Source organism: Thamnophis elegans, chromosome 6 (genome assembly GCF_009769535.1).
Source record: "Thamnophis elegans isolate rThaEle1 chromosome 6, rThaEle1.pri, whole genome shotgun sequence".
In the NCBI taxonomy this organism is placed as follows: Eukaryota; Metazoa; Chordata; class Lepidosauria; order Squamata; family Colubridae; genus Thamnophis; species Thamnophis elegans.
The window spans coordinates 83,110,723-83,138,131 of NC_045546.1; the positions used below are offsets into that span (position 1 = coordinate 83,110,723).

Here is a 27,409-nt window from a genome sequence, read left to right on the forward strand (position 1 = left end):
CAATACGGTTGAAATTCAGATTTGGCTATCGTGGGTTTCAAATTTTTTTCAAACCTACTCTCTGGGTGTGGCCTCCTTTGTGGGAGTGGCTTGCCAGCCATATGACCTGGTGGGAGTGGCTTGCCGGCCATGTGTTCTCTCTCTCTCTCTCTCTCTCTCTCTCTCTCTTTCTCTCCTTCCTTTTGTCTCTCTGTCCCTTTTTCCTTTTTTCCTTTCATCCCTCTCTCACTTTTTCTTTCTTTTTTCTTTTTTATTTGTTTCTTTCTTCTTTTCTTTCTCTTTCTCTTTCTTTCTCTTTCTCTCTCTGTGTGAGTCTCTGTGTGTGTGTGTGTGTGTGTGTGTGTCAGTGGTGGGTTTCAAAAATTTTTGGAACCTCTTCTGTAGGTGTGGCCTGCTTTCCGGGTCCACTGGTGGAACCTCTTCTAACCGGTTCAGTAGATTTGATGAACCGGTTCTACCGAACTGGTGCAAACTGGTAGGAACCCACCTCTGGTGTGTGTGTGTGTGTGCGCGCACAGGGGCGGGGGGATTCAAAATTCAACAAGTTCAGAATTAATATGGTAAATCAAGAAGTAGGAGAAAAGGTTTTGAATCCATTTGTAATTAGCAAAATGTCCTCAGTATCCAGTTATTACTGTGTATCATTTATGATAAATACATCAAAGGTATTTCTTTTTGTGCAAAACAGTAGATAGTATAGTATAGTCTTTATTGTCATTGTACAAAATGAATGCAACAAAATTGGTTTTAGCCTCACTGGTGCAAAATTATAGCGGAAACGAAAAAAGAAAGAAAAAGGAAAAAAAAACTAGTCCGTGTGTGCATTAGATGCCTTTCATAAAGTAGCTGTTCATTCCGGAGTCCTACAAATCCATGTACGTGCTATTTGAAACTCACCCTTTTTTCAGCAATTTATGAGTAAATATGAGCTGAATTTGTCTGATGCAATATTTAATATGTCCCTCCATCTTTTGGGTTTGTCAGTACTTAATAATGATCAGTTTTTAATTTATAAGCAATACAGAAAAGCTTTAAGCAATTCCCCCCACTTCTCTCTTTCTTTCTGTCTCATTCTAAAAATGGTTGACAAGAGTTTGGACTTTGTTTAGATTAAGAGTAGGCTGTGTTTCCTGTAAACCATGAGCACTCAAACATCTTCAATAAGGACACACCCATCTGTTCTAAGAGCCACACTTATTTTCTGTCAAGAAAAGATTGGACAATTTATTCAATTACAGACAACAGAGGGAACAATCAATGGAAGAAAACAGATTCCCAACAATGTTTTTGCAACAATGGCAATTCCTTTCTTTCTTCTGGAAGTGCATCTTGCTGTGGACATATTTTTTATTTCAGTTTGCATTTAATCTTCTTAAAGGAACATGATGTGGTGTTTAAATGTTTGAATACGACTGAAGAAGACTCAGGTTGAAAATCTGTTCACAGTCTTTCCAATTTTTATCTAAGAATAGTACTAACTGACAACATCTTTCTTCACTTCCTCACTATGTTGTCATCCTTGGACTGGATCAGTGGTGGGTTTCAAAAATTGTTTGAACCTACTCTGTGGGTGTGGCCTCCTTTGTGGGAGTGGCTTGCCACCCATGTGACCGGATGGGAGTGGCTTGCCACCCATGTGACCGGATATGAAATTATGAATTAGTACTTTGGTCGGTCCAAGTAGCTATTCAGAAACTCTGGCATTGAAGTGTGCAAGTCTTAAAGCTGTCAAGTTACAAGATCCTTGCACCTCCAACCCTTTAGAAAAAAAAACTAGGGGTCTTCAAACCTGACAGCTTTAAGACTTGTGGATGTCAACTCCCAGAATTCCTCCTCCAGTCACGTTGGCTCAGGAACTCTGCCATTGAAGCATGCAAGTCTTAAAGCTGTCAAGTTACAAGATCCTTGCACCCCTAATCCTTTAGCAGTGGTGGGTTTCAAAATTTTTTGGAACCTCTTCTGTAGGTGTGGCCTGCTTTCCGGATCCACTGGTGGAACCTCTTCTAACCAGTCCGGTAGATTTGGTGAACCAGTTCTACCGAATAGGTTGCGAACTGGTAGGAACCCACCTCTGGACTGGATTGAGTAGTTCTTAAATGCATCGGTTACAAAGCAGTTGACAGTATTTGACAACAGCTGTGATGTGTATAAAAACTATTATGCTTGATAATACAAAATCAGATCACCAATACCAAGTGAGATCAGATAAGGACTTTTTTGCATTTTAGGATGATGGAGTCAAATCTTGTCTTCTCTAATTCCTATTAAGCCCAGCTTACCAACATTTTGCCCCTCTAAACAGCTGGACATAGCGAAGTGTGAATCATAAAGAAAAGTACTTGCCAGAGCTTGAAATAGCACAGTACTAAAAACAGTGCAACTTTGAAATGATGAGAAGCCCTCCCTCATTATTTTCCACACAAAGCACAGAGGCAACGGAAGTAAACATTTGTTGCTACATTAAAAAGGGAACAGGAGAAGATAAATTCTAAAAAAAATGTGGTTCATTGTGACTCATCTTGCTTTATGATATTATTATTTTTTAATGATGTGGCCAATATGGGAGGTGATTGAAAAGGAACATAAAACTCTTGAGGAAGAAAAACAAGACAGCTATTTTATTTTAATTTGCACGGTGTCTGTGTGCACATTGCAATCTTGGAACGTAATGGACAATTTAATTGAAAAATTGGCCTTTTCATGACAGCAGAGGTGGGCTCCTACCAGTTCGCACCAGTTCGGTAGAACCGGTTCGTCAAATTTTTGAAACCCACCACTGACACACACACACACACACACACACACACACAGACAGACAGACAGACAGACTCACACAGAGAAAGAGAAAGAAAGGAAGAAAGAAAGAAAGAAAACAAAGAAAAAAAGAAAGAAAAAGTGTGAGAGAGATGAAAGAAAAAAAAAGAAAAAGGGACAGAGAGACAAAAGGAAGGGGAGAGAGAGAGAGAGAGAGAGAGAGAGAGAGAGAGAAAGAAAGAAAGAAAGAAAGAAAGAAAGAAAGAAAGAAAGAAAGAAAGAAAACACATGGCCGGCAAGCCACTCCCACCAGATCACATGGCTGGCAAGCCACTCCCACAAAGGAGGCCACACCCATAGAGTAGGTTCGAAAAAATTTTGAAACCCACCACTGCATGATAGGATATTATTTTTTTTTCATAGGTGAATGGCATTTCTGTTCATTTTATGCAAATGTGATCATATTTCTTTAATTCATTCGTCTCACAGAAGTTCAACCAAAGTTCTTGTTCATTTGACATCACAAAGACAGGTTGGTGAAATGATTAAAGTGCTAGACTAGAAACTTGAAATCTGTTTGGATACAAAAGCTTACTACTTTTGTGACTACTACTACTACTACTACTACTACTACTACTACTACTACTACTACTACAACTTTGGGTCAGTCACTTTCTCATCACCCAGTCCATCTTCCAAAGTTGTTGATTTGTGGGAAAAAATAAGAGATGGAAACACTATGTATACTGCCTTGCAAAAACAAAGACAGGATAGAAAAATAATGAATGAATGAATGAATGAATGAATGAATGAATGAATGAATGACTATCACGCCATTGCTATGAAATGGATAGCCACATTAATAGTAAATAAATGAGACTCCTATTCAGTATTGAAATGGACCAGAAACTCTACTCATACCTATAATTCCCATGAATTGCACTATACTATATATAAATGTTTGTATCTGTCCATGTAAGATGTCTGCATTCAACCTGTTGGTTTGTCATGGATCCAGGCTTCCATGAAGAACATTTCATAGCAGCTACCTTTGCTGAGATTGCTCAAAGCAAAGTCATCCAAGGTGGCGCAGTGGTTGAATGCAGCACTGCAGGCTACTTCAGCTGACTGCAGTTCTGCAGTTCTGCGGTTCAAATCTCACCGGCTCAGGGGTGACTCAGCCTTCCATCCTTCCGAGGTGGGTAAAATGAGGACCTGGATTGTTGTTGGGGGCAATATGCTGACTCTGTAAACCGCTTAGAGAGGGATGAAAGCCCTATGAAGCGGTATATAAGTCTAACTGCTATTGCTATTGCTATCTTGCAAGAGTCCCTGCTGATGTTGAATTGGGGACGGAAGTGGTAATCAGAGAGGTGAGAAGAAAGAAGAAACTGGATAAAGAAGAAGTAATGGTGGGCACATTTGACTGTTGATAACCCATGGATTCAATTAAAAAAAACAATGCTGGTCATTGAACCTGACTTGTATTGGATGGTGCTTGTTCTGCTAAAAGTTTGCATGCCCTGTCTTCTAGCTACAGAAGGTGGAGTTAACCTATTATTTTCTTGTCTCCCCCCCACCTTTGTTAATGACTAACTATTGATGCATATGAGTTTTCTCTGAATTGTAGACAATAGACCTCATCCCAATCACTGAATTCAATGGATGAATTAGCATGGATAAGGTTCATACCTGCTCTTCAAAATGGACATAGTATTCATTGTTACCAGCTTTTCGTAGGTGTGAGTGTGCCTTTGAATTTGAAAAATCTAATTTGCCTTTTAACAGTTCTCTGCTTTGGACATAGCTTCCTTCTCATTAATCTGATGATTCCTGCAGTGCCATTTTGGAGGGCACATGACTATTAGGGGGAGGAAAAAAACCTTCCACATTTTAATCTATAGATAAAGGTAATGGTTCCCCTCACACATACGCGCTAGTTGTTCCTGACTCTAGGGGGCAGTGCTCATCTCCGTTTCAAAGCCGAAGAGCCAGCACTGTCCAAAGACATCTCCATGGTCATGTGGCCGGCGTGACTAAATGCCAAAGGCACATGGAACACTGTTACCTTCCCACCAAAGGTGGTTCCTATTTTTCTACTTGCATTTTTACATGCTTTCGAGCTGCTAGGTTGGCAGAAGCTGGGATAAGTACCGGGAGCTCACTCCGTTATGTGGTGCTAGCAATCCGAACCGCTGAACTGCCAAGCTTTCCGATCGACAAGCTCAGCATCTTAGCCACTGAGCCACGTTTCTGTATTTATAATCTATAAGGAAGCGATAAATTGTGCTCTCAAATATTCTATACTGATGTAAGACATGGCAGATTCCTACCAAATAAGTTATCATTTACCTTGTGTACGTCAATCCAGAAAGTAAATAGTCCTTTACAAACAGTAGTAATGGATACAATTATGAAAAGCCACTCCCAGGAAGAGCAGGAATTGTTTTTGAAAAGGCCAGCTTTCCCCTATATACTAGTGTCCCATAGACAGTATTATTTGATGATGGCAAAGACAGCATTGATTGTTATAGTGCCAAATAATCTGATGCTTGTGTCTCAGTGGGGGGTTCCGGATCCCGTTGCAACCAGTATGGTGCAACAGGGCAGGACCACCACCACATGCATGCACGGTGAATGTGCACAACATGCGTGCAGCGTGCACATGCATACTTAATGCCTGTGATGCTCCAGCTGCTCGGCGGAGCATCATGCAGCCATTGTATGCTCCTTTGAGAATGCATGGAAGGCCACGAAATATTGGAAAAGGATTAAAAAATGGTTAAAAGAGGTTACCGGGGCAAACATTGAATGGAGACCTGAGAACCTGTTACTAAGCATCAAACCAGATAACATAAGCAGTTCAATATGGCATTTGAGCCTGCATATAATTGTGGCCGCAAGAATAACCTATGCACAACTTTGGAAATCCACCACTATACCGCCGGAAGATGCTTTAATTAAAAAGATCTACGAATGTGCAGAAATGGACAGAATGACAGGTTGGCTGAGGGACAAAGGAGAAACAGAACATTATCTTAGCTGGAACCTATGGTATATGTGGGCGACTAGGAGAACAGCAGGGACTTAAAATGGGGAAAGTTAACATAGGTACCGTAATAGATCCCTGAATCTTGCAATGAGAAGATGTGGCTTAGAGACCTAATAATGAGAAAAGAAAGAAAAAACTGGGCTGTGAATGACTGTCACCGTGGGGGGGGGGAGGGGGGGTTGTATGTCTAAAACGGCATTTGTATCTGTATGTTTTACTTTATATTGTTATGTATGATTTGTCTTGCTTATGTCGTTGTATTTATGTCGTTGTATTTTTCTTCTTGTTTTTTAAAGGTAATAATGTTTAATAAAAATTATATTAAAAAAAAAAAAAGAGAGAATGCATGGAAGCCCCAATCAGCTCAAATTCAGGGTGGGCCCTCCGGAGCACTGTACCAGAATGGTACCTGGTGCTCCCAGCAAGCACCAGTATGCTGTTCCAGCGTGTACCAGTCGTATCCCACCACTGCTGTGTCTCAAGTTCAAGGTACATGTTACTTATTCTAAGCCATGGTACATATTTACAATATGGTAGAAATCTTGAGAATTTTTCTTCTGCCAATTATGTAAAGAGCCAAGGTGGTGCAGTGGTTAGGGTGCAGTACTGCAGGCCACTTCAGCTGACTGTTATCTGCAGTTCGGCGTTTCAAATCTCACCGGCTCAAGGTTGACTCAACCTTCCATCCTTCCGAGGTGGGTGAAATGAGGACCCAGACTGTGGGGGCGATATGCTGACTCTGTAAACCGCTTAGAGAGGGCTGAAAGCCCTATGAAGCGGTATATAAGTCTAACTGCTATTGCTATTGCTATAAATACCTTTATCCACAAAAGCACTTAATGCATATCTATTTAGTTTTTCACTTCATCCACAAAAAAGAAAAAAAGAAAGAAATTTAGATTCCAGCTGAGAAAATTTTGTGTCATGAAAAAAAATCTTTCACACTAGTCATCTGTGCACTTCAACTCTTTACCTTATCTATTTACGTTCTTCAGGAAAAGATACAAAACATTGGCTTTCTTTTGTATGCTTTCCCCCCCCCCTTTTTTAATGAAAGAACACTCAAGTACATTGGAGGTCTGCTGCATGTAAGTCTATTTGTAAGAAAGGAAATTAATGTTCATGATATACTTAAATGAAGCACTGTCAATCATTCACCATTCTCTGAAGAGATCATTATTGAAAAGTATTTGAAAAGTGCTGGCACCCTTATACTTAGCAAGGTCATATACTGTAATTTAAACAAAGTGAACACTAAAAATACAGGTTTTAATTTTAAAAAAATACTTGGAGATCTGTTGTGGCCCGGCAGGAGCCGTTGGAGCTGCCACCAGACTCCGACAGCGAGGGGCCCTATGAGTCGGCCCTGGAGGATGTGGAGGACCCTGGACAGGGTTCCGACTCCGAGCAGGGTGCAGAGAGACTGGTTGGCCACCAGGAGGTGCCTGAGCCTTGGACCAGTGGGGAGGAGACAAGAGAGAGTGATCCAGAAATCAACAGTGAGTTGTTCCGGGATGCACACCGTCGAAGGGCTACTCGGCGTCAAGAACAACTACATAATTACAGGAGGTAATTACGCTCAGCTGATGGTCATTAAGCTCCTCTCCAGATTATAAAAGAGACTGCTTGTGCCACGCCCTTCTTGCAGAAGTCAACGTTTGGACTAAAGAGAAACGAACTTGGCAGGCTGGATTGCTGCCAGAGTTTGTTTGCATTGCTGCCAAGTTTTGTAGGACTTGCTGCCAAAGTCCTTATCTGTTTGTTTATTTGGCTTTCAGCCACCGAGAGTCTGGTCTTGTTATTAAAGGACATTCCATTTTACGCTTGTCTCGGTTTTGGTTACTGAACGGAGGAGGGGATCAAAACAGAGATCTATTAGTCCAACTCCATGACTAAAGCAGGAGTCCTCATCTCAGGCAAATGGTTCTCCGTTTTTTTAAAAAAAGAAACTCCAGTGAATGAGCACCCACAGCTCTGAAAGGCAAACTGTTCCATTGATTAGTGGTTCTGTAAAGAAATTCCTCCTTATTTTCAGGTTGGATCTCCCTCTAATGAGCTTTCCTTTCTTAAAAGCTTAAAGAGCCGAGGTGGCGCAGTGGTTAGGGTGCAGTACTGCAGGCCACTTCAGCTGACTGTTATCTGCAGTTCAGCTGTTCAAATCTCACCGGCTCAAGGTTGACTCAGCCTTCCATCCTTCCGAGGTGGGTGAAATGAGGACCCAGACTGTGGGGGCGATATGCTGACTCTGTAAACCGCTTAGAGAGGGCTGAAAGCCCTATGAAGTGGTATATAAGCCTAACTGCTATTGCTATTGCTATTACTATCCATTGTTTCTTGTTCTCCGCTCAAGGTGCTTTGAAGAATAAATCCATGCACGCTTCCCTATAGCCATTCTTCAAGTATTCCATGACTGCTGTCATGTCTCTCTTCATCTTCTCTTTGTTTTACAATCTTAAATCAACTTGTAAGGCAGAAACTTTCTTTGATCTAAGATATCTTCCTTTTTGAATACACGTGTTTTGTTTGGTCATGATGATGTTAAAAATCGTACCATTATCCAATCAATGAAGATTTGCAACTGTGAGAGAAACAGTCTCATTGCCAATTGTTTCTACAATTCTATCTAAGGTCTGTGTTGCTTTATGTGATCCTTTTCCCATGCTCTAGTTAGGAACTTGCAGCAAATATATTATAGGTTGCCTTAGTTTGAATCTAGTTTAGTCCAATGAATACTGAATATCAGCAGCTGTTGTGGCCCAGCAGGAGCTGTTGGAGCTGCCAACAGACTCCGATAGCGAGGGACCCTATGAGTCAGCTCTGGATGATGTGGAGGGCCCTGGGCAGGATTCGGACTCTGAGCAGGGACCAGAGAGGCTGGTTGGCCACCAGGAGGCGCCTGAGGCATGGAGCAGCGGTGAAAGTCAAAGGGCGCCTGAAGTCCCCTGGAGCAGTGGGGAGGAGCTAAGGAAGTTGGTCCTGGACGCCAGGCAAAGATGGGCAATTACGGAGACATAGAAGATAATCGGTCCCAAGAGAGTATATAAGAAGAGACTTTGGGAGGAGACCTTTTGCAGGACACGACCATTTTACTAAAGCTGGAGAAGCTCTTGCGTGCATTTCTTATCTGTGGGAGTCTGGGATGCTTCCAAAGTCTTGTCTGTGAATAAATTGGCTAATAGTAACCTTGTGTCGGCGTGACTCACCGTATGGAGGGGGAGGGTCAGAACAAGCAGCTGTCAAAAGCAATACTTCCAATCCTACCTGGAGATGCCATGCAAAGTATCTGCTCTACCACTAAATTGCAGCTATTCCTCTCATAAAAATTACCCCATATATGGCGATTTTCTGATGTCTGATGCCAATAATTCTGCACACTGATACAATGTATCATCGCTCTAATACAACAACACTTAAAACTAGGGTGTCCATAGTGTTGTCTGAGTTACTGATGATGCTACCTAGTTTGGTAATGAAATTAAGAAGGAAATCACCAAGCTCAGAGAGCATCAAGGACCCAAAAGTTCAAATATGAGCTACAAATATTACCTTCTATTGATACTTAAAACTATAAAACCCAGGAAACTGTGGACCAGCTACCCTTGAAATCCTTCTCCAAAAGAAAAGAAGCTTTTTGATTTTAGAATTCATAAAGAAATACAGTTAACTATGAAGGCTTATAATATGCAAATAACTCATAACTTGTATCAATAAGTCTTTTGTGTAATTTCTTGGGGTGACCAGCAGTTTTTTTTTGTTGTTGTTGTGCATATGCGCATATGTGCATATGCGTGTAAGCATATGCAGGCATAGGTTAAAATTAATGTATTTTGATATTCAAACATGATTTTAATATTGAAATAGCTGATTGAAACTCTCTTCTAGATAATGCACTTTGCATCTTTCTGCATTAATAGTTAAATCCTATGCCAAATACATAGAGAAAAAGGTGTTTAATTTTTTTTTTCATTTCACCGATTAAAAGAAAACCAACATGCATTAAATTATACAATTTTCTGCCTATTCAATATTAAACTAAGGATTTAGTGGCAAACATTGATGTGGGTATTTCAGTTAACTTTTCTTTGGTGCAAAGCATTGTTTCCATGCATAATATGATGGAAAAAAAATATAGAGAGAGGTGCTTAACCCTTTCCTTGTCATTTCTAAATTGAAGGATTGTTACCTCAATTACAGCATTTGCTGAACAAAATGGGGAAAAAACAGAGAATGGAAGATGGAGTGAGTGAGTGAGTGAAAACAGGGAAAAACATTTTGCTGACAAACATTTGCTTCTTATGAATACAAATTGAATAAATAAATAAATAACAAAGTGCTTCTAATCAAATTCCGATCCAGACAGGTTGGTTCAGATTTCCATCATACACTCATTAACTTATTACAGTTGTTGCTTAACAATGAGAATTGGGACCAGAATTCCCATTGCTAAGTCTTGTGGTTGCAAAACCTGATGTACACGACCACATCGTGTAGCAACTATAAACCTGCAAGTACCCAATGCTGTCATTAAGTGAAGATTACAAATTGTTAAATAAGGACCTCATCTAATCCCGATTTGTGATTTACTTCCCAAGAAGTTACAAGTCCCAGGAGGCTCACACCATGTGACAGACAGATGAGTTCTACGGAGTGTGGCTAGGGCAGGGATGACTGGGTGCAGGCAGCTGGGGATGGCTGCTGCAGAGTGCAGGAGGGCGCATAGGTGGCTGTCATAGTTCAAATGTGCTTGGATGGGGAGGTGCTGAGGAGTTCAGGGGGACATGCATTTGGCTAGGGTGACATGCCACAAAAGCAAATGTGGCTGAGAGAGAGATGTGTGTGGCTGCTACAGCTGAATATTAATGCAGATAGTAGTGCAGATGTGCACTATGGATTGTGAGTGTGATGTTGCTATCGGCAGAAGCACACCACAAAGTATGATTTCCCCAAGATCTTGTACTCAGTAGTTGGCCATTTTTTTCTTGCGACAAAATGGTGGGATCAGGATCAATTTACTGGAGCAACTTGGACATCCCCTGCTGGCTTTCCATTAACTTTGCTTGTTACCACAAGCTGGCAGAGAAGGTCACAAACGGTGATCATGTGTTTGTGGGATGCTACAAACATTGTAAATGTGAGCCAGTTGCCAAATAGCTGGATCGTAATCACGTGGTTATTGGGCTGCTGGGATGGCTAAATCCTCAAGGATTGGTCATAAGTAATTTTCGTGACCCGACAAATGCGCGCAGGACAAAAGCGTGCCAATGAAACCCTGGTGAGAAAACCGCGATGTCATAAACACGCCCACAACAACGCGCCAACAAAACCGTGTCCACAAAAGTGTGATTTAAGTTACGGTAAGGGTAAGGGTAAGGGTTAGAGTTAGAGTTAGGTTCAGGGTTAGGTTCAGGGTTAGGTTCAGGGTTAGGTTTAGGGTTAGGTTCAGGGTTAGGTTTAGGGTTAGGTTTAGGGTTAGGTTTAGGGTTAGGTTTAGGGTTAGGGTTAGGTTCAGGGTTAGGTTCAGGGTTAGGTTTAGGGTTAGGTTTAGGGTTAGGTTCAGGGTTAGGTTTAGGGTTAGGTTTAGGGTTAGGTTTAGGGTTAGGTTTAGGGTTAGGGTTAGGTTCAGGGTTAGGTTCAGGGTTAGGTTTAGGGTTAGGTTTAGGGTTAGGTTCAGGGTTAGGTTCAGGGTTAGGTTTAGGGTTAGGTTTAGGGTTAGGTTTAGGGTTAGGTTTAGGGTTAGGTTTAGGGTTAGGTTTAGGGTTAGGGTTAGGTTCAGGGTTAGGTTCAGGGTTAGGTTCAGGGTTAGGTTTAGGGTTAGGTTTAGGGTTAGGTTTAGGGTTAGGTTTAGGTTTAGGGTTAGGGTTAGGGTTAGGTTTAGGTTTAGGTTTAGGGTTAGGGTTAGGGTTAGGTTAAGGGTTAGGGTTAGGTTCAGGGTTAGGTTCAGGGTTAGGTTCAGGGTTAGGTTCAGGGTTAGGTTCAGGGTTAGGTTCAGGGTTAGGTTTAGGGTTAGGTTTAGGGTTAGGGTCAGGGTTAGGTTTAGGGTTAGGTTTAGGGTTAGGGTTAGGTTTAGGGTTAGGGTTAGGGTTAGGGTTAGGGTTAGGTTAAGGGTTAGGGTTAGGTTCAGGGTTAGGTTCAGGGTTAGGTTCAGGGTTAGGTTCAGGGTTAGGTTCAGGGTTAGGTTTAGGGTTAGGTTTAGGGTTAGGTTCAGGGTTAGGTTTAGGGTTAGGTTTAGGGTTAGGTTTAGGGTTAGGTTTAGGGTTAGGGTTAGGGTTAGGTTCAGGGTTAGGTTCAGGGTTAGGTTCAGGGTTAGGTTTAGGGTTAGGTTTAGGGTTAGGTTTAGGGTTAGGTTTAGGGTTAGGGTTAGGTTCAGGGTTAGGTTCAGGGTTAGGTTCAGGGTTAGGTTTAGGGTTAGGTTTAGGGTTAGGTTTAGGGTTAGGGTTAGGTTCAGGGTTAGGTTCAGGGTTAGGTTTAGGGTTAGGTTTAGGGTTAGGTTTAGGGTTAGGGTGCACTGTTGTTGGCGCACTTCTGCACTCATTTGTCAGTGCGATTTCAACCTCGCGGTTTTCTCATCGCGGTTTCGTCGGCGCACTTTTGTCGAGCGCGCATTTGTCGGTGAACCATAATTTTGGATGGTCCACTGTACCATGGGCCTTTGTAACTTTGAGTGTTGTCTGAACAAGTGTGTCATTAACTGAAGTCTACCTGTACTTATATACCTGCATCCATGAAAGCAGAAAAAAGAATAAAGAGTAGAAGATTTTGCTAAGTGAAGATGAAGATAAGCCGCACTGAAAATGCTGTTTCTTAGGAGTTAGTGAATATGGTGTGTCACTGTCAAAGATCTTGATTGTTATTCACAGCGCATCCTTCATTTTTTTTAAAAAAAATCTCCCTCAAATTGTAACAGCAGACCGTTTTCGTTGGGAAGAAATAAATCAGATCAAACCTTTAGAGGTTCGGAATGAGGGACGCGACCACAGGGTGAACAGCTAACAGGATTTATTCCAAGCTAAGTATAACAGCGATTCAGTTCATAACCAGCCCGCCAAAACCTTATATACTCGGGCTTCAACCAATCAGAAACAAGCATTCAGCCGGCAACAGCCTCCCTCGCGTCCTAACCAATCCGGACGGAGGAGGCTGTTGCTGGCCAGCACAAAGGTGCTGAAATACAAGAACAGCGAGGCCATTTACATGGCTTATACATATTAATGAGGCTATGAATATTCAATACCCCTTCCCCCCAGTTCCGCGCATGCTCCGCGGGTGGAGCATGCGTAGTCCTGTAAGTAGGCGGGGTGGTGCCGGACCCGCCCTGATCTGCGCAGTTCTCCACTAGTCGTCGGCGGAGGAGGACCTCCTTGTGGTAGCTCCTCCCGGAAGGGGGTGTAGCTCCAAGGCACGCCTTCTTGGGACGGCCCAGAAGGAGGGCTCAACTGTACTGGTGAGTAGGGGCGAGGTGGCGTGTCAACTGTGCTGGTGTCGTGTTTGGAAGGCGTGTCGGGAGGGAGGACCCTTGGCCTCGGTGGGGACTGTTCTGCGGCGGCTTGAGATGATTGTGGACGTTCCCAGCAGGGGGCGCTCGGGCAGGTTGGGCCTGGTGTGGCGAAGGCCCGCGGCGTGTTTCCTCCGGATTGAGTTCTCGGTTGTGGACAGGAGAGGCCTGGAGTGGCGAAGGCCTCAAGCTGGGTGCCCGGGCAGGCGGTGCCGGCATCGGTTGGGTCCAGGCCGCCGGCTGGCGGTGGGAGGCGTCTCCTCAACTGATCCAGGTGACGCCTCCATTGGGATCCGTCAGCCAGTCCGATTCTAAAAGAACACGGGCCTGTCAGGGCAGTCACAGTGGCTGGCACCCATCTAGAAGGCCCCGAAAATGCCCGGGCCCACACCGCGTCCCCTACTTTAAATGAACGGGAAGGGATAACCCCCAGGTTGCTCGGCTGATCCCCTGAATACAACGGATGTAGCCGGTCCAGGGGAGTCCGTAGGCGCCTGCCCATCAAGAGCTCCGAGGGGCTTCGGTTGGTCGTTGGGCAGGGAGTGGAATGTTGGCTTAGCAGGTAAGCCGCCACTTTCTCCTGCCAGTCGCCCCGGTCCATGCGGCCCAGTGCCTCTTTTGCTGAGCGGACCGCCCGCTCCGCCCGGCCATTGCTGGCTGGGTGGTACGGGGCTATGGGCGCATGTCGAATCCCTTGCATGGCCAGAAACTCCTGGAACGTGGTGGACATAAATTGGGGCCCGTTATCAGAAACAATCAGGTCCGGCAACCCATGGGTCGCGAACAGCCTTCTCAAGGCCCGGACCGTACTCTCAGCTGTGGTGGAGCCCATCAGGATCAGCTCCACCCAGCGGGAGTAAGCGTCCACCACTACCAAGAAATTCTGGCCGTGAAAGGGACCGGCAAAATCTAGGTGGAGGCGTGACCATGGGCCTCTCGGAGCCTCCCACTCACGAGCCGGCCCAGCTGGGGGATTAGGCCTAGACTGTTGACAGGGGTTGCAGCGGCCAACATAGGCCGCTATCTCTGAGTCCAGTAAGGGCCACCAAACATAGCTACGGGCTAATGCCTTCATTCGTGCTATGCCCGGATGATCCTTATGGAGCAGGGACAGGACTTGTGGTCGCAGCGCGGTGGGGATCACCACTCGATCCCCCCAAATGAGGCACCCCCCGTGGAGGGAGAGCTCCGCCTGCCGGATTTTAAAGGGCTTGAAGCCCTCTGCCACTTTGTCCACTGGCCATCCCCTCGAGACCCAGGAAGCGACCTGGGAGAGGATCGGATCGGCCTTGGTACAGGCCGCGACATCCGCGGCCGAAATTGGGAGACCGGAAGACGCGATGGACAGGACTGAGAGACAGGGCACTAGGGCGGTGTCGGTCTCCGGTAACGGGCAGCGGCTTAAGGCATCGGCATGCCCCAGCTGCTTGCCTGGACGGTACTGCAGCGTATAAGAATACGCTGCAAGGAACTCCGTCCATCTAGTCATTCTGGGGGAGAGGATGGGGGGGGTCGGCTTGTCACCTGCCAAAAGCCCAAGGAGTGGCTTGTGGTCAGTGACAAGGGTGAAAGGCCGACCGTAGAGGTAGTCATGGAACCTCTTAATCCCGGACACTGCAGCCAGAGCCTCCTTGTCTATCTGGCTGTAATTGCGCTCCGCCGAGGAGAGTGTCCGGGAGTAATAGGCCACAGGGGCCTCTAAGCCATTTGGGAGGACATGGCTTAGGACGGCCCCGACTCCATAGGGGGAGGCGTCACAAGCTAACGTCAGAGGCATCCTGTCATTGTACTGGACTAGGACTGCTGCTGACGTCAGAGCTTCTTTGACAGCCGCGAACGCATGCGCTTCGCGGCTCCCCCAGCGCCAGGCCGCAGATCGGTCGAGCAACCGATGCAGCGGCTTGGCTAGTGACGCCTTGTGCGGTATAAAAGGGGCGTAAAAGTTCAGAAGCCCTAGGAACGCCTGTAGCTCCGCCTTGGAGGTGGGAGCAGGGGCGTTCCTAATGGCAGCTACCTTAGACGGTGTAGGGTGGATGCCTTGGGCGTCAATCATGAAGCCCAAGAATTCCACTCTAGGAACAGCAAATGAACATTTGCTGCGTTTCAGTTTTAAACCCGCGCCCCTGAAACGACTGAGGACCTTCCGCAGTACTTCGATGAGTTCTGAGCGGCTGGAAGCAGCGATCAGGACGTCATCGAAATACGGAACCACGCCCGGCAGCCCATGGAGCAGCCGCTCCATCAGGCTTTGGAAGATCCCCGGGGCCACGGAAACGCCGAATTGCAGGCGGCGACAACGGAAAGCCCCACGATGGGTGACGATGGTTTGGGCAGCCGCCGCATCGTCATCCACCGGGAGCTGTTGATAGGCCTGCGCCATATCCAGTTTGGCGAATGTGCAACCCTGCCCCAGGGAATGGAGCAGGTGTTGCACTACAGGGACTGGATAGGGGTTTGCCTGAAGGGCCAAGTTGATCGTCGACTTGTAGTCGGCGCAGATCCTCACCGACCCGTCTGGTTTAATTGGGAGGACGATGGGGGTCTCCCAAGGGGAATGATCAACGGGCTCGATGACTCCCTGCGCCAACAACTTATCCAGTTCGGCGTCAACCTTGGCCCTTAAGGCAAAAGGCACCCTACGGGCTTTCAGCCTAATGGGAGCAACCTGAGGGTCTAAACTTAAAGATATGGGGGTCCCTTTGTAACGGCCTAACTGGCCGTCAAAAACGTCCGAAAATTCCCTTAAGGTGTCCTCGAGAGTGCTAGGAACCACCCGGTGGACCCCCCCAATTGATAATCCCAGGGCAGGAAACCAATCCAGGCCCAGAAGGGCCGGCAAGTCATCCCTGACTATAAGGATGGGTAGCTTTCCCCGGAATTGGCCATAACATACAGAGATAGGGAAGGATCCCAGCGTAGGAATCACCCTCCCTTGGTAATCCCTTAGGGAAACCTCAGATTGCCTTAGGCATTTCTGGGGCACTTTAGGGCACAGTTTGGCGAAGAGAGACCAGGGCAGGAGGGACCGAGAAGAGCCAGAGTCCACCTCCATCCGGCATGGCTGACCTTCCAGCTGGACGGAGGTCGAGACCTTCCGGGCCCCTGCAACGGCTTGGCTCGCCGTACTGTCAAAAGTAGATGGTTGACTGGTGGACTGGTAGCAATCTTCCGACCTCTTCGGTGGCCGCTGCTGCTGGCGGCGCGGTTGTGCCTGGGAACGGCCGGGAGATTGAAGGAACGAGGGTGCCGGCAATAATGCCCTGCAGACCTTAGCCAGGTGGCCTTCGCCCTTGCAACGATTACAGATGGCATTCAAAAATGGGCAAGCCTGGCGTTTATGACGGCCTCCGCAACCCCGGCAGGGCACTGCGGACGCCTGTTGGGCTGCAGGTTGCGGTTTCGGCTTCCTTTTAGGCACAGTCCTCATCTGGGCCACCACTTCTTCCTCTGGATCCTCATAAGCCAGGTCGTCCTCGACCATGTGGGCTTGCGGCGATGCGTCAGGCGGTGCTCGCTCTGGTGTGGCAATCTGTAACCGCTCAATGTCGGCCGTGGATTGCTCAGATAGTTCAGCGGCTCGGGCAGTTTCCACGGCCTGGAGGAGTGTAATTCGGTGATTTCGGAACATGCGGCTCCGCAGGTTGACATCGCGGACCCCGCACACAAACTGTTCCACCAAATTTTCCTCAAGGTTGGAGAACTCGCACTGGGCAGCCACCATCCGCAGAGCCTCCAAAAATTGACTGATGGATTCATTCTGTTTTTGGACTCGCCTGCGGAAGGCAAAACGGCGAGCGATGACTGAAGGGGTGGGTGCATAGTGATTCTTCAATCTGGCCATGAGTTCGTCCCACCCAAGTTTGTATGCTGGCCGTGGGGCTGCCAAAGCTCTTGCTGAGGCGAACATAGATGGCTCGCAGCATGAGAGGAAAAAGCTGCATTTTTCCTCTTCGGTTTGAGCCTGATTTTTGGAAGCGATCAGGTAACACTCAAACCTCTCCATAAACCCTTCCCAAGATTCTCCGGCCGAACCAAAGGGGGCAAAAGGAGGTAGAGCAGATGTCATCCTGACGGTTGTGAAGGGAGAGATACTGAGGGCCACAAAAAAAAAATTTTCCCTCTTCAGGCAGCGTTCGTTGCCGGTCTGGAAGGCGGCAGCTAACTGTCTGTCTCTCTCTTTCCACCCTAGCGTCGCGGAATCGCTGATCCCATCCTCGTCGCCAGTTTAGAGGTTCGGAATGAGGGACGCGACCACAGGGTGAACAGCTAACAGGATTTATTCCAAGCTAAGTATAACAGCGATTCAGTTCATAACCAGCCCGCCAAAACCTTATATACTCGGGCTTCAACCAATCAGAAACAAGCATTCAGCCGGCAACAGCCTCCCTCGCGTCCTAACCAATCCGGACGGAGGAGGCTGTTGCTGGCCAGCACAAAGGTGCTGAAATACAAGAACAGCGAGGCCATTTACATGGCTTATACATATTAATGAGGCTATGAATATTCAATAAAACCTTTACATACTCTGAGGGAACCTGGGAGGATTGTCGTTGACATCGGTGAGTGTGATATTTACTGTGGTCGATCCTGATAGCCCTCCAACTTGTCCGGCCATATCTTTGGCTTGAATGACAACCGAATAATGTTCTCTGGCTTCCCTGTCCATGTTATGCAGAGCTGTTCTTATGACTCCTGTAGTGTGATAAAAAAAAGAGGAGCAGGAAAGAAACATTATTTTAAGCTTCAAAAAACAAAACAAAACCAGTAAGCCATTACCCAGAACTCCACCCCTATTCATAATTAATTAATATTGTACATAGAAATTGAATTGAATTGAATTTTATTATTTGTATGCCGCCCTTCTCCAGGAGGACTCAGGGCGGCGAACAATTCAAAAGGGGAAAAAGGGGAACATAAAACGAAATACAGATAAGCAAGAGTCGCACAACCATACAAGTCGAGAGGGGAGGGAACTCATCACCCCCAGGCCTGCCGGCAAAGTCAGGTTTTGACGGCTTTTCGGAAGGCCTGGAGAGAGGTGAGGGTCCGAATCCCTGCGGGGAGTTCGTTCCAGAGGGCCGGAGCTGCCACAGAGAAGGCCCTCCCCCGGGTAGTAGCCAGATGGCATTGGCTAGTAGACGGAACCCGGAGGAGGTAAATGCAAGGAGGAGCTAAGTTCAATGTAAAGATGTTATCAATTTTTTATTCCTTTTTCCAATATATTTTAGACTGTTTTTGTTAAAGATTTATACCGTGTATGGGTTCTGGGAAGTCGGGGGAGGGAAGGCTGGGGGTGGTTGGGGGGGAGGGGGGGAGGGAGGGATGTATATTAGGCTTGACGAGGGGTGTTAGATTTTAATGTAATATGATTGCACATGTATACTGTCTTCTCTTATTTTTTCTTTAAAACTAAGATATGTTAAGTATATTGATATGGAAGCATAAATACCATCAACATAGACTGGAGTTTGCTCAGAAGCTGAAATACACCAATAAGAGGAAGAGTGGGAAACAGAGGAGAGAAGAAAGATAGGAAGAGAGGGATAGGAGAGAGGGTAAGGGGGGAAGATGAGGAGGATAAGGAGGAGTGGAATGAAGAGAGAGGAGAAGGTTCTACTGAATAGGTGCGAACTGGTAGGAACCCACCTCTGTATCAAACAGAGACAATCAGAATCAGCACCAGATTCATTCCAGGTTTATTTTTTCAAGAGAACAAGTTTTAAAGATTAGCAATATTTTACAAATTGAGTTTGGAGAAGAATAGCCAGTACAAATTTTCAACTAAGATAATACGGCCGCAGGCATTAAAGTGACTGAAGTCATCAAATTGTTTTCAAAGGCAGCTTCTACATGAAAAACATTATTGCTTGAAAACATAATAGTTATTATTGTGAGTGTTCATGACTCAGAACAGAGCTTTTTTCTCCTCAGCTGGTAAAAAGTTCTCCTATTGATTTTTTTTTTTTTAAATCTCCACATGGACCTTAAAAGAATCAAGCAGTTCACCACATTCAACTTTTACATTTCCAATAACGTCCCCTTGAAGAAATGGAATTGTTCAATTTGTTTTTAAAATTTACCTCCTAGGAATATTACTACAATAGCGGGTATATATCAAGCCACTTTGAAAATTCTGCTCCTGGTTGTTAGAACTTACACCCATGGATAGAAATATTATATTTTAATTACCTACACAATGTTATGCCAGCTTTATGCATATTTTATTAACTTATTATTTGATTATTTTCTTCTATTAGTTTTATTTTTTTATATATCATGTTTTTTATATTTGCATAAGCCACTTGAGTTTCCATGTGTGAATAGGTGGCATTATAAATTTTATAAATAAATAAAATGCAGAAAACAAACATAGATTGGTAAGAATACGTTACTGTAAATGTTTGTCATACACAAGTTGTGGTGTGGTAATAAATAAGTTGTGGTATGGTAATAAAACATAAATCATAGTTCATGAGCTATTTTGGCATAATTTGTCATACATTCCATTATTTCAGATATCAAATACAGTAAAACCTCTGGTCACAACCGTAGTTCATTCCATAACTTTGGTCGCAAACCGATTTGGTTGTGACCCGAATCTAATTTTGGAAATTTGGCGCTTACAAAAAAAAAAATGGTGCAGAAGGGGAAATCAGCTGCAAAAAAATATATGTGAATATTGTGGTCAGAACCCGATTCGGTTGTGATCAGAAGTTCTACTGTATTATATAGTAGTGACGAGCAATGCTTTGGGTTTTTTTTAAAAATGTTAATGAAAAATCCTTCAGAACATGCAAGAACAGAAAGTTAGGACCTGTCTTAATACTCATTAAAACAGCTGCATGGAGTCTTGGAAAAAAGAAGAAGATACTCGAAGAAATTCAGATAAGTATGTGGATTCCCCCATATACTCCAAGGCACAAAGGACTGAACGGCCTTATTAAGTATCAATTTGAGATATTTGATGCAAGCAAGTTTTGTAAAGTCCAGGCCCAGCTATTTCTAATATTTAATTTACATTAAATGAAAACTAATTATATTTCAGCCCCACTAAAATCAATATGAAAAGTTAGTCATGGATTTCAAAGGAAACGAAGTATTATTTATTTTGCTTGGAGCGCAAGACACTGTGACTATTGAATTCTGAATTACTACTTATTTTTCCCTCCTGTGTAAAGCAGAGGGTCTTTAAAAATCGGAATGGAACTGGGAGAACTAGAATGCTCATTATTTCAAGTCAAATCCATCTAATCATCTAAATCCATCTAACCATTCAATCCATCTCTGTATGTTTGCATCAAAGGTGGCATTCAGTCGGTTTGGACCGGTTCACCCAAACCGGGAGAGGAAATACTCACCTGCCCCGACTTTATGTGGTCCTATTTAGGCACATTTTTAAGGTCGGGCACATATGCGGAAGGCATGTGTGCATGAGCAAAGCACATGCGTGGAAGGGGCGCATGCAATAGCAATAGCAGTTAGACTTATATACCGCTTCATAGGGCTTTCAGCTCTCTCTAAGCGGTTTACAGAGTCAGCATATTGCCCCCAACAACAATCCGGGTCCTCATTTCACCCACCTCGGAAGGATGGAAGCTGAGTCAACCCTGAGCCAGTGAGATTTGAACAGCCGAATTGCAGAACTGCAATCAGCTGAAGTAGCCTGCAGTGCTGCATTTAACCACTGCGCCACCTCGGCTTAAAGTTGACACCATCCAGAGTATCAAGCAACTCAAATAAGTAGTGCGAGATCAGAAGACGAGGAGAGACCCCGGCCCATAGAATCGCCAAGAGTCAGCTACGACTGAAGAGTTAACATCATCATCATGCATTATAAATTAAAAGCCAAGGTCAGTCTTAAATTCCACTTTTTTTTTGTTTTATGTGGAAAGAAGACATCAAAGACTAACACTGGACTAAGACCAAAGGGCAAAATCTAACATTTATACAAGTTCCTCTAAAATATATATTCATTATTCAAGATAATACTCAACACTTCACTTATACTTGCAAGCAGGTGATTTATGGTTGGGAGGCCTGGGTTCAATTCAGTTTTGTTTTTAGTTTAATATGAAAGCCCACTAGATAATTCTTGGACACTCACTCTCAGTTCAGCTAATCTCACAAGTTTATGTGGACAACGTCGGGAAAGGGAGTGCTACCAATATGAACGAGTTTTTGAAAGACATATATCTGATGAGTAAATACCAATAAAAAATTGTAAAAATGTCTTAATCTAGTGTCTCAGCTTTTCGTAGTTTATATTGGGTGTACCAAGGTGCACCCACGTTACACCTATCCTCCGCGAGCTGCACTGGCTTCCCATTGGTCTCCGGATGCAATTCAAGGTGCTGGTTATTACCTTTAAAGCCCTACATGGCTTAGGACCAGGGTACCTGCGAGACCGCCTACTGCCACATACCTCCCAGCGGCCGGTGAGATCCCACAGGGTGGGCCTCCTTCAGATGCTGTCAGCCAGACAATGTCGGTTGGTGGCTCCCCAGAGGAGAGCCTTCTCTGTGGTTGCTCTGACCCTTTGGAATCAGCTACCCCCAGAGATCCGGACCTTGCCCACTCTCATGGCCTTCAGAAAAGCTGTTAAAACTTGGCTATTCCGGCAGGCCTGGGTCTGTTGACCCCATTGTTGAGGTCCAGCCCCGAGCAGTTCGAGTGCATGAGTGATGTTTTTAAATTTGTCTTTCTTTTATTTTTTTTATTATTTATTTTTTCTCTTTGCTTTGTAAGCTGCCCGGAGTCCTCCAGGATTGGACGGCCTATAATTTTTTGCAAATAAATAAATATATAAATAGTTCACATCCCACCAATCAAAGAACCTGTTCCCTTCAAAAGAAAAAATGTATGTATTCTTTTAAAGAAAGGTGTCTTTATCTTTACAATCTGCTCTTACTGTTTTACATCATTCAGCTTTTTCCTCCAAGGTTGGTGCTGCAGCATGGAGGCCACTTGAAGACGGCTGAGGGGACCTGATATTATGAGCTGCTTTATCTACCTCTAGCTGCTTGGAATAAAAGTCTTAGGCCTTATGAGTAGGGAAGAACATTTAGACAACATTCCTGAAGAGGACCAAATGGCATAACATTATGCTTAATCTTTTTTTGACTATGTCTCTTACTAGAAGCATGAAGTTACTGTCCAGGATAATGGAGAACGTACTAATCAGCAGAAAGGGTCATGGATAGATGCCCATCAGTGTTGCTATAGGATGACATATGTGACACAGGATCCTCTATGCAATTAGCTTGGCAACTGCCAATGGTTACCTTGACAACGATCTCCTGCATTTGTCTTGTGAAGAAGTGCTTTCCTCCGTAGTCATGATAACCAGCACACAGTTTACGCTGAATTCTTTCACACACTTTCATGGGGTAGGGAGGTAGTTTAAGAACTTATTATTTTAAAAGCTTATTACAAAAGGCCTCTGTAAGGAAGTTTAGTTGCAATACTTAACACTGTAGTAATGTCCTGTAGTAGTAGTAAACACTGTAGTAGTGTCCATAAGATACACACACACACACACACACACTTAGCACATTTTGAATGCTTAAAGCCATGTTCATCCTTCAAACTTTTTTAAAAATGCTAATTGTTCATACACAGCTTCCTAAACTATTTTCCTAAAGGACTATATTATTCCTTTTGCTGAATTTTACATAGCGAAATACATTTCGGTAGTTTAATTAACAAACTGACATGATTAAAAATACATGAAATCCAAGATAATTACATAAAATCCTTTGCTAATTATGTTTTGCTAAAAAGGCAGTCAACATTCCTTTCTTTCGCTTTTGAATTTGAAATCTTAGCCATGTGTGAAGCTGTTATGACAGTGACTGCTTATGCAAATTCTTTGAGAACAGCTTAGTGTTTATATATTTCAAAATACAGAATTTTCCAAAAAAAAAAAAAAAAAATCTTTTCAGATGATGGAAATTCTCTCCATGACATATGAATACATGCTGTGCTCTTTTGAAAGTAAGAAATATTACCAATGCAACATTAAAACTTAAAATATCAATGGGCCTTAAAGCATTTAACTGGATGGTCTAAGAACTGAAGTACAACTTCGGAATTTATACTTGTGTGGATTTCAATTAAACTTTGCTCTCCTAAGTAGACCAACATCATTAATTTTAAAGAGTTTACAAGGTGAATTCTAGAGGTCCATGCCATTAGTTGCAATAATGCTTGGCTAAAAACTTTGAAACATTATCTCCTAAGAAATCAGCAGGATACTGTCAGTTGGCTGGAGTGTAAATGCTCTGGAATGTTCTGCCCATATTAACTTGGATAAACTGACATTCATTTAAAAGAGAGTGAGTCCATTTGAACTAACTGGACTTAAAGTCAATTAAAACATGCAGAGGATGACACTATTAAATTATTTTCTTGAAGGACACTGACTAATTGAAGGCTAGCTGATGTTAAACTTCATAATTAATAGGAAGGACAAGTTGAGAAGAAACATTAGGCATGTCCATGCCTGAATAATCAGACCCATTAAACTCATCAGTCTGTTTAGTTTTTACAGCATCAAGTCTAGCTATTTCCTAATGTGTAGCAGTGCAGGGATTTAAATTGTTTTGTGCAATTAAACCTTTAGTAAAATCTAGTGAGTTCATTATTCCTGTGGATGAGTTCATTATCTATTTTCTTTTTGATATATATTGGGCACGTGTGCGTGTGTGCGTGTGCGTGCGAGAGAGAGAGAGAGAGAGAGAGAGAGAGAGAGAGAGAGAGAGAGAGAGAGAGCGCATATGTACCAATGGTGGGTTTCAAAAATTGTTCGAACCTACTCTGTGGGTGTGGCCTCCTTTGTGGGAGTGGCTTGCCACCCATGTGACCGGATGCGAGTGGCTTGCCGCCCATGTGACCGGATATGAAGATGCCGATGACACTTGTCAGAACCACCTCAAATTACCTCACACACAGCACTGGCATGCATAAGAATATAGCAATAGCAGTAGACTTAGACTTATATACCGCTTCATAGGGCTTTCAGCCCTCTCTAAGCGGTTTACAGAGAGTCAGCATATTGCCCCCAACAACAATCTGGGTCCTCATTTTACCCACCTCGGAAGGATGGAAGGCTGAGTCAACCCTGAGCCGGTGAGATTTGAACCGCTGAACTGCTGATCTAGCAGTAGCCTGCAGTGCTGCATTTAACCACTGCGCCACCTTGGCAATATGATGTCAACTTGTTTTTTAAAAGGCATCTTTGGTTTGCGTTAAAACAACTTCAACACACGCAATGTTCTGATTGCACCACAAACGCAGTAGTCATCCTTACCTTTCACAGAGGCATTGAGTTTTATAAATATGAGCATCACAGTGTAGAATAATCGTATCCAAGGACCAGTGGTGGGTTTCAAAAAATTTTGGAACCTCTTCTGTAGGTGTGGCCTGCTTTCCGGGTCCACTGGTGGAACCTCTTCTAACCGGTTCGGAAGATTTGACAAACCAGTTCTACCAAATAGGTGCGAACTGGTAGGAACCCACCTCTGATATGTGCATATACACACACAAACATGTATTCTTTAGGTGTGTAGAAATACAGGATTAAAGATGAAAAATAATGTATCTGAGAGAGGCACAATTCTGTTAAGAATATCTTCCATGTTATTGGAGGTTAAAGAGTGGGGAACAATAAGGCGAAACTATTTCAAACTCATTGTTTCTGATAAAAATGATAAAGGCATAAAATCTCAATAAAAATAGTATTAGAAGTTTGTTTTAACTGAAAAAGCCATGATAAAATTTACTGGTGAGGGGTTGTTTTTTTTTGGAGGGGAGGGTGTTGCCTTGAAGTCAACACTGATTCCTGCTGATTGCCTAAACAAGTTTATATAGGGTTTTTTTTTGACAAGATTTCAGAAGTGGTGTGCCCTTGCTCACACCACTTCTGAAATGGGTGATCTTGGTGACATGCCCAAGATCATCCAACAAGCCCAAAATGGCACTAGAAGTTCACTTCTCAGCTCCTAGCCAGGTACCTTAATGATTCACCAAATTGACTCTCAGCCGGACAATTAGAGAAGCAAAAATTCTATGGAAAACATGTTGAGAATAAAGTTATGTGCCATTGTGTGTGATTCAGACATGTGCTATTGGCTCAAGTTTTAAAATGGTTCAATGACTGTTGGTGTAAAACTGAATACCAGATCATTCTGAAGATAGAAATCTGCAGAGCTATCCACTGATGACCCTCTTATAGATAGTCAGATAATGTTCCCTTCTACAAGGGTAAAAATTTAGTTTAGACATCAGATCAGATCCCTGACACAAGAGTTAAAAAGTTCTTGCGTTAAAAAAAAAGTCCCTTCAGAAGCAGAAGTAGTATGTGGCCTTCTGATTGTGAGTGTTAGTACCAGTGGTCTATACATATTGGATAGACTCCCTCAAACAGGAAGATATGGGTCATCATAATTGTAGCGTGGTTCACATTATTACTTATGGTAGCTATGATTTTTGATCCATAGGTAATAGGCAATATTGTTATTTGTTGATCTTCGGATTCTAGAAAATGTTTGATAGCTTGTAAAACAACCAGTCCAGGTTTTCATAAGGCAAAAGAAATGATATTGTTGTGATGAGTTTTCTGTATAAATGGGCCTGGGGTGCTAGTAGTTTTCTAGTAGTTTAATATAGTAGTTAGTAGTTAGCAGCTAGTAGTTTTCTAGTAGTTTAATATACTGTTAATTGTATTGTGTTGCACACTACAAAATATGTCAAGGTAAGATGATGTATAAACACCTTTATTGGGCATATATGTATGTATAAATGTAAAACCAAATTTCTTTATACCTCTTCTGACGCTCCACTTTGAGCAAAAGTTCATCACAATTCTCAGTTGTTGTGTGAATAAACCTATACCTCTTCTAAGAGAGATTCCTGAGGCTTATGCTGCTAACCAATTATTTACTGTATATACTCGAGTATAAGCCTAGTTTTTCAGCCCACTTTTTGGGCTGAAAAAAGCCGCCTCGGCTTATACTCGAGTCAGTGAAAAATTTGCCCGAAATGGAGGAGAAAAAGGGGCGGGGCCATGCCGCTGGGTGACACTTGTGAATGGCCCAGTGCCCCTGTGAGTTTCCCCTCCCTCTGTGTCAGTTTGCCGCGCAGCGCGCACCGCACCATCCCCCCTCCTCACGTTCTAATGTAATGCAGGGCTGTCTTACGATTCCCCTTCCTCCCCCTCCTGCCGCTCTGCAACGATGTCCCACCTCCTCCTTGTTATGGCAAGCAGCCACATAGCGATGTCCCACCTCCTCTGGTACAGTGATCCAATGATAGGAATCACTGTGCCGTGTGTCATAGGAGGCGGGACATCGCTCCCGCGGCTACACGGGACATCATCATCACAGCGGGACATCAGCATCATGAGGTGAGTGAAGTATTTCATTGAATACACCGCTAGTTTACTGTTTTATTTTGAAATAAATATTCAAAAATATTATTGGTATCTATTTTTATTTTTGAAATTTACCGGTAGCTGCTGCATTTCCCACCCTAGGCTTATACTCGAGTCAATAACTTTTCCAGTTTTTTGTGGTAAAATTAGGTGCCTCGGCTTATATTCGGGTCGGCCTATACTCGAGTATATACGGTAAATACATCTAAATACAGCGAAATCTTGTAGAATGGGAACAATGCAAAATTAACATCACATTAAATACTTACCTTATCATGTAAAATTTCAAAATGCAGTTTAAAATAGTATTTTGATTAAAACAATTCGGAACATAGCATATTGTTATCTTTTTGTAAGAAAAATGTTCATTACAATTAGACAACTTATGGTTGGCATGTCTGGCTATTAGTGGATACATGATGCAAAATATTTTTTTGTTATTCCAAAAATTTCTTTATTGTTGGAGTCAGAATTCTCTATTGAATGACAAGCACCTTTTATTATTGACATTGAGATGTTGAAATATTATATATGAGGAACAAAATTAAATATCTTTAAGAATTCTCTAACCTTTCACCATTCCCTGAATCTATCAAACTATGTAACTATTATTTGTTGACAAGACAATTAAAATAACAATTGAGTTGATGATTTGCTAATTGGTAACTACTAGGTCTTGACT

The 27,409-nt window shown here is 43.6% G+C and overlaps 1 protein-coding gene across 3 annotated transcripts in view; it reads right to left on the bottom strand.

The window, feature by feature from the left end:
• CDH18 (cadherin 18) overlaps positions 1–27,409 on the bottom strand; it is a 197,313-nt gene that overhangs the window by 65,107 nt on the left and 104,797 nt on the right. For 2 of the 3 annotated variants that reach the window (XM_032220478.1, XM_032220477.1), the window contains exon 4: positions 17,823–17,990. In XM_032220478.1, the coding sequence (XP_032076369.1) occupies positions 17,823–17,990 (168 nt within the window). Of the gene's footprint in view, positions 1–5,419; positions 5,427–17,818; positions 17,991–27,409 lie in introns of all 3 variants that reach the window. The other variant, XM_032220479.1, reaches the window with a different exon arrangement.